This window comes from Apteryx rowi, unplaced genomic scaffold, assembly GCF_003343035.1.
Source record: "Apteryx rowi isolate R43461 unplaced genomic scaffold, aptRow1 scaffold_70, whole genome shotgun sequence".
Lineage (NCBI taxonomy): Eukaryota > Metazoa > Chordata > Aves > Apterygiformes > Apterygidae > Apteryx > Apteryx rowi.
The window spans coordinates 2,141,464-2,149,748 of NW_020450983.1; the positions used below are offsets into that span (position 1 = coordinate 2,141,464).

The 8,285-nt window shown below is 36.9% G+C and overlaps 1 protein-coding gene across 2 annotated transcripts in view; it reads right to left on the reverse strand.

Moving 5' to 3' along the window:
- Positions 1-6,192, reverse strand: part of SLC9A9 (solute carrier family 9 member A9) — a 221,239-nt gene extending 215,047 nt beyond the window's left edge. For both annotated transcript variants that reach the window (XM_026086985.1, XM_026086984.1), the window contains exon 1: positions 5,858-6,192. In XM_026086985.1, coding sequence (XP_025942770.1) covers positions 5,858-6,032 — 175 coding nt within the window. In that variant the 5' untranslated portion in view covers positions 6,033-6,192. The remainder of the gene's footprint in view (positions 1-5,857) is intronic.
- Positions 6,193-8,285: the final 2,093 nt, after the last annotated feature.

Consider the following 8,285-nt stretch of genomic DNA (forward strand, 5'->3'; position numbering starts at 1 on the left):
TTTAGACTAAAAYAGAGAAGGCCTGCTCTTAATCTGTATTCCGACAAGATGTTATCTTTAGCCATAGTCTCAAACTAGAATTCAAGCCTGCTTTTTGCTTTTTGTTCTCCCAGCTTTGGATCTTACCCTCAGATGAAGTCCAGATCAGGATAATGTTCTGAGCCACCAAGATACTTWACGGCAGTGCAACAGAAATAACAATGACATTTTAAGAGTCTCCTGAGCATACACACATCGGAGCAATGACATTAGAGCAGATTCTAACATTCAATATCCTCAGGGCATCGATGGGGCTTTGTGCTCCTCATGGTTCTCAAAGAAATAATATGATATCTTAGATTTGAACAAAATATGGATGGTATCAGTTCAGAAAATTCTCAAATACTGTGCAGAAGGATCTATCAAAGACAATTGCTATATCACTATACTATGTTGCAGGAGTCCATATAAGTGATGAAATCCTATTGTTCCGTAAGTAATAATAAATGTGCCAAACACTCTATATAAAAATCATGGGGAATAAAAAATCTCGGAAGAGACTATTGAATATCTTAGTTCATGTAACATTTATGGAATGCACTTTCTGCTTTAAATCATTATTTAATTATTTTGCAATAGAATTCAGGAGTCCAGATTATATTCTAATAGAAATAATTCATTTTTAACTAGGTCTAACTATAATATAATTTTTTTCCYACTGCTTCACCTTCCAAAGTGAAATCAGGCTTTTGTAATGTATCTTCCAAAACATTCTTTATAGTTCATTTAAAAAGAACATTCAGGAAAAATCACAGTCATTTGGAACGCATCTAATATGAAAAAGGCTAATAATTTCTAGTTTCCTTGCAATCAGTGTTTCCACTGCAGAATACTTAAACATGAAATCATTCTCACAATTTATACGGAGTTAGTACATAAAAATACACCTTCAGTACAAATACCACCACCTCATTCTGTTTCGTCGTAGTGGCACACACAGAAAGCCTGACTTGACCATGGCAGGCTAGGAATTAAGCAGTTAAAACTCCCTAAAGATCAGTCAGGAATGATACTGCRTCAGCAGTTACTTGACATCAAAAGTAGGTGGCATACTAATGCACTGTTAGCGAGAAGAAAAAGGTTTCATAGAGCATCACATCAGTTAAGAATGTAGGTAACTGTGAATGCAGAAGCTTATCATGGAAGGCTGAACTTGAGTGTACTCAGCACAGAGTATCTGGTGATAATACATATTGTGATAATACATGTCTTGTATTCTAGGAGTCCAAATCCTATAAATGTTTTCATTTCAGCTTCCTTTTATGTAATGCATTTTCCTTCAAAACTAGTACCAAGGGTTTATTGAATTCATTTTTAAAGCACATTTATTTCAAAGCTGGATTGAAACAGAAAGGTGTAATTAATATCACAGGTTTTTTTAAAAAAGAGGCCAATTGTCCTTTGCAGGGAGCTCTCCCTGCAACAAAATCTAACTAGTGCCCAGTCATGTTTCCATGGAAGGCAATGCAGTTATTCCAGCTTCTTCAGTGGAAGCAGGATAAAATCCTTAATCATAGATGACAGTATTGGAAGGGTCTTCTTAAGGCACCCATGCCAAACTCCTGAGCTAAACAGGACTAGGATTCTATCTAGTCTGTTGTTAAAGGCCTTCCTTAAATAAAGACACTCAGGGATGCAGTTTTGTCCATTACTTGATTTTCCCAGCTATTTTAGATTTTCTTCAAAAGTTCTTTATCTGGCTTAAGAACGCTATCCCTCTCTTCATCTACCCACTAGAACATGTCGATTTCTGATATAATTTTCCCATGCTTTACTCAGAGTCTTGACAATTTCTCTTCCCTATCAATGTTGCAGTGAGGAAGACAAAGAAGTAATCTATCTTCATTATTTTATCCAGGATTTGGGATCCCGCTTTCTGGGACCTGTTGCAGCCACTGCTGCCTTTGAGAATTAGGGGTACTCAAAACATTCATAACCTGAATGAAACATAACCAAGCTGCACAAGAAGGCATAAATGGATTTAGGAGGTGTAAGAATCATATTGGTTCATCATGGGACACCTCCACCAGAGCTGAATCAGGAACTCTGATTACGTGCCGCCCTTCCACACGTGCTTCATGGGATCCTCAGAAAAGGCTGAGTAAGAGCTGCCGTGAACCAGCATTCCCATCGCACAGCTGCCAAGAGTTGAACAGCAATGGAAAAAAAAAGAGCAGGGTAGAGCTCCGATCCCATCCTTTAAGTCTACTACTCAAAACTTCAGGAAGCATCTCCAGCCACTCCAACATGAATCCAATTCTCTCTTTTGAGAGCTGCAGTGACTATGTTCTGTGTCATCCATACTTTTGTGTTTTCCTTCCAGTCTGATGAACTGCTCCCTAAAAGCACAACTTTGAAGGCAGGTGTGTCTTGGACCAGCCTCACCTCCCCCCGGGGTGGTATCACACATTCCCTGGGTGTATAATCTATTCAAGCCGAGAACAATCTTCCACCAAAGTTGCTAATTAACCTAGCAGATAAAAGGGCACAGATTTTTCTCACCAGTAGTGGGTGCCTGTGCCTGTGCCTGTGCCTGTGCCTGTGCCTGTGCCTGTGCCTGTGCCTGTGCCTGTGCCTGCTTTTGGTAAGGATTAATTCTGGCTGCCTACCAGCAGGCCTGCTCTAGCCTCTTAATCACATGTAACTGATAGCACCTGCATGTAGCCCTGATACCTAAATTCTGGGGAGGATCAGAAATTTGGATGTTTACAGCCAGTGTTTCATTGAGCTAGCTCTGTAGACAGGTAAGTCTACATTCTTCTCCGTTGTTTGTGAGTAACTGATTTTTCAATTTGGTGCCAGAACAAACAAAGCCCCCTTGATTATATAAACAGTTTCAAACTGACTACCTTGAAATTTATATATACATATATATTTTTATATATATGTACAAGTATAAAGTCTGTGTTGAAATGTTCTGTTCTATTGTGAATTAATTCTGAGTCAAACCAAATGTTTTTTTCTTTGCAACTACTGAAAGGTGTTTAATGTGACTATAGCTATATTTAGTGTAGAAACTTTGGTTTCATATAAAAAACTAACACATTTCAATTTTTAAAGTTTTGAAATAGACTGTTTACAACTATGGGATCTTTTTTAGTGGAAACTCTTCAGCCTACAGTGCATTTTCCTATGAAGCTTATGCAAAAAAAAAAAAATCCACTTTTGCTATACTTTAAATAGAACTTTCTATCAGGATGTTCTTAGTGTCCAATTTGAGGCTGTTCAGCACTTGGCACTAATTTGAAAACTTCTTCCTGTTTTTGTATTTCTATGCTTTCTTCCTGCTCTTCCTCATTTTTTGCTTTCTCCATCCCTTCCAGTGCTACACCTCTGACTGCACACAGTCTTGATAAAGGACTGCAGACCCATCTATCATAGCATGGGACACAGTCTGCAAAGAGGTGGCCATGTTCTTCTGTCATCTGATGCAAACTTATCTGCTTCTTGCACTGCCATTTATGTATAAATCTAGCAAATAGCTCAATGGGCTGGAGTAAAGCTAACTGTAGGGCTGAGAGTTTCTGTTTGTGCAAAACAGATATAAAAGAATTGTTCTTATAGTGAAGACAAGTGAAAAATCACACAAAGAAGAAAATCAGTTGTAGGAGTTACACAGGCTTAACTGCATTGTAAGTGAGGACAGGAATTAGCTCAGTGTTAGCACTTGGTGCGATGAATCTCCTGAGCTGATTTTCTGACGCTTCTATCAGGATCTCTGAAATTCCACTTTCTTTTTCATTATTAGTATTTCATGACACTAAAGATACCCAAACTCATATCCAATATTTCTAAGGGTAAAGGTAAAAAGGACTTCACAAGCTTTTAAGATCCTATGAATAAGCATTTTCCCTATTTGAAGGCTGCCATAAATAATACAAGACTAAATAGATTAGTTTGTTTACAACCATGAGGAATGTGTCCTTTGTTCATGAATGTATTAATAATTCAAAAGTTATGTTCTGCTGGAGGACTGATCTCTTAACTGATCAAAAGAATATCATGAGCTGGTTATCCTCATGATGTGCAGATTGTGTTCTGGGCAGGAAGCAGGATGGTACCCAAAGATGGATAAACACTAAAGAAATACTGGTTTATTTGTATACGGTTGTATTCCTCCATATTTAATTTATATTTTTATAGGTGTTTGTCTGAATCTTCAACTAATGTTGAAGCTGCACGTAGGAAAGTGTTCAAGAGTAATGAAGGAAGCTACTAGAAGTTACCCATGTAATTAGAAAAACACTGTCATATTTTACAATTGATTATAATGAATATGTTGTACAGTATTTGATGTTTTTCCTTTTGGCAGATATTAACAGAAATGCAGAAAGCAAATGTATTCTCAGAGATGCTATGCAGCTTGTATAGTCTAAAAACTGTTGATTACCTATCTAGGTGATGCATGACAGGGGAAAACACTGCATTTAACTAAATATCATGTAATACGTATATAAGTATCAGCTGATTCAATGGAAGGGTATTGTCTAGTGTGACAGACTGCAAGACAAAAAAGGGCATATTGCCAAACTATTTTTCACAACTTAAAAACAGGACAGATGAGGAGTAAGAGATCCACCGACTTTCCCCACCCAGGTGATAGGGGCTGCGTGACTGGCTTAATACAGGAGTTTCTTTGCTTGCTTAGGAAGTGAGTCAAGATGATGAAATAGCCCATGTTCCTGAAACTTCATATTTACTTTTTAATTTACCTAATTAGTTTGAAAGGAATACAAGGAGGACTGTGATCTTCCTATGTAATCCTCCTATGGAACAGAGATCATCTTAAAGCACTTGATATAGAAAGAGCTAATGAAGCTTCCATGTCTAAATGTAGGGGTAAGTTGCCTTTTGTGCTGCAAGCTTGCAGTTGAACCTCCACAGAAGTTTTGCATGCCATGTGACATGATAATCAAAAGTTCTTCAGAATATGCAACTTGAACAAAAACTGTTTTGGTTACTATATCTCTAGTGTATGTGATGTGCATAGAACCGGTCAGAGTCAAAATAGGCTGGAATTCAGATGCAAAATGACTCAGCTGTTGATTTGCTTCTTTTTCTTCAGTCTTGACATATAGTGTTACCACTGTGTTTTATGGCAACAGAAATGGAAATCACATATTTTTCTCAAAGTGAAACAAGAGACACGACAAATCATTATACACGTAAGTGTATATAATTAAACTGGCAAGCACTTCTTAGCAGTGGACAATGCAGAAGGTTCAACATGAAAGTGATGCACGATATTGCAAAACTGCATAAAGGAAGATTAGAACTAGACAGGCAAACTGAAATAACAGTACAATGACACCATTCAGAGAAGACTAGAGAGGCATTCTTCATAGTCGCTTTTCAAAGGCACAGTGGAAAAAAACAAAAATCTTGAGATGGTTGAAACTTTATTAGAAAACACAGGCGGATCCACAGGACTTCTCAGTACTTCTCAGTCTAACACCTTTGAATGTTGTACAAAACAAGCATGCAAAATATGCACATTGCATAATCTCTTTCAGTGTGGGCATTTCATTCGTTTGAAAACAGTAAATTCCCTTACTCCCCAAGTGTCATTCAGGGGCTGTCTGCCCCCAGAGTAACATAACGTGCACATCGTGAGGATAATAGCTCATGATATTTACTCCCTTGACAAGTCAACCTCTAGCTACTTCATGAGAGATGGTTAAGTTGCATTATTATTTTACATTTAAGGGGATGATGACATTTCAGCACATTTTCTGAGCTTTGCCAGACTTGATCTAAAGTGCCCAATCATACATATGCAACTAGTCCCATTTTAACTGGCACTTGAATTTATACTCACCATAAACCATGGCTCCTCCAGTTTCATGCAGAAAGCGGAATCGATGGTTTTTAAATAACCAAATTGTTAATATTGTAAGAATGAGCAGAAAGTTAAAGACCAGCAACTCCACAGCTCCCTGATGATAAAACTGATCTTCATCTTTCACTGGTATATATTTCCTTAACTTCTCCATTTCATTCCCTTTAYGGAAAATACGTGCAAATTAAAAGAAAAATTCACAGAGGAAGGAAAGCGTTATCACCTTTGATACAAAAATGTCCAGACACTACAGAAATTCACAAACACATCTGCTTCATTTGCAGCCTCACGGCAAAGTGCCCCAGCTCAGAATTCAGCTGGATTCTAGTTACAGCTTCCTGTTTCTCTCTTAAAGCCGCCCTGTCTCATTTTTAATGTTACAATTGCATCGCCGGACTGTGCTTCCTCCAGCTGTCCGTGCACAGATCTCTCCAAGGCCCGGGCTCTGCCTGTTTCTCAGATTTTGTTGGAATAATTTAGTCTGTGTTCATAATGTTTGTTGCTGTAATTTACAGCATAATCTGAGTCCTAAAAATCATGTTTGGTCTTGACAGTTTTAGATGACAAAACCTAACTGATGTTAAGAAAATGACATAAGCAACCTTGACTGCATTTTGGAAGTTTAAAAAAGTCTTTCCACTTTCCCACTTTTAAATGTGACATAGAAGAAAGGCTACTACTACCCAAAGCAATGAATAAGAATTTCAAGATTTAGGCCCTGAGCTTGCACTGATCTTGCAGGAGGATAGAGAGATCTCTGTGAAAGCAGAGGTCTGGCTACCTAGAATTCAGAGCACTTACAATAACCTAATCAAACTGAACAAAATGCAGTGGAATTTACTTTTCATCATTTCTGCTGTTTGGACATTTTCATTTACACTGCTCGGTTAAACCAGGAAGACGGTAGAAATTGTCTTACTCTTTATAGCTAGTGGCCACAGAAGCTTTTCTGTCCTAGCCTATGGCTGCAATGCTTGTGCTATACTGGGGAGAGGAAATCCAAATAAACTCTCATCTTCAAAGCATCAAGAAAAAATCTGCTTCTGCTGCTCAGTAAAAAGGACAATCTTCTCCTAATCATCCTTTGTCACAAATTTCATAAAATTTATTTCATAAAAATATTTCAGGCCAAACGGAGAGGTACAGTATCCGTTCCAAGTCAGATATTTGTTGAAGGTGAATAAAACATAAATAAATACCTAGCTATCCTTACTCTCAGTATCTTCAGGGCTGTAGCTCAGAATAGTATGAGTATTCCTAAGCAGATGTTGTTGCTTCAGTCTGCAATGTTTTAAAAATATTTCTACTGAGCAAACAAGCAATTCTGTCTTCTACGTAAGCTAATTTCATCATATTTTTCAGGTTTTCAGTTCTTCTTTCCCTTTGTGTGAAGTAAAATACAGTATCCTTACAGTTTTTTAATTCATGCTTTTTCTTTACTTACCAAACTTTTCTTAAGTCTCTATTTGTTTTCACTCCATACTCTCCACTGCTTTTACTTCATTTTGTCTTCTGGATTTCTGTCGTTTTCCCTTTCTTTTTTTAATTTTATCAGATAGTTTGCAAACTTAGTCAGGATCATTTGAGTCAAAACTGTATTTCTGAACTGATTATCTAAGAAGTCACTTGATATGAAAAGTAGGCAAAAACCAGCTGATACCTCTCAACTTAAATGACCATGCAACTTGAGCTCAAGTAAAGATAAAACTTTGATGTATTTTTTTGATGCATCTCTGTATTTTTTTTTTTTTGAGTTATTCACCACTGTATTGTGAACAACAAAATAATACATAAGAGGATTAGGTGGAGCAATTTTATTACATAACTGATGCAACTCTTTTTAAAATGTTAGTCATATGGCTAAGGATTATAACTTTTATAAAGGAGGGAAATAAAACTGAAGATTTGATCTGAATATCATGTTTACGGTTTGGAAATAAGTTACCTTAATTAAGGTTGTGAGACTGATTGTTCACCTCTAATGTGGAAGTATCAAAAGCAAAACAAAATAAATTTGAAGTTCAGTACATTTAACTTTTACCACAATGTCTTTCACAAAAGAAGAAATATTTGTTTTCAAAGCTGTTTGCTACCTTCACCAAATAAGTAATTTGTTGAGAAGAAAATCAAAGAAAAAGGAGCACAAAATATTGAAAGAGGGTCATTTTATACTGAGAACATCAGGGATTAGGGTATTCACTTCAGATTTTGAAGACTTGGTTCAATCCCCTTCTCTGTCTGAATGTACTTGAACCCACACTTCCCACCAGACAATAAGGAATTCCTCAGACTTGCTGTTAGAGCAGTTGCTATATAAAATGTTTGAAAGACTTGAATATTAATTTTCCAAATATGCATTTTCCCTTTTGTAAAATAGGGGTATATATTTTTTCCCCTCTCTCACAAG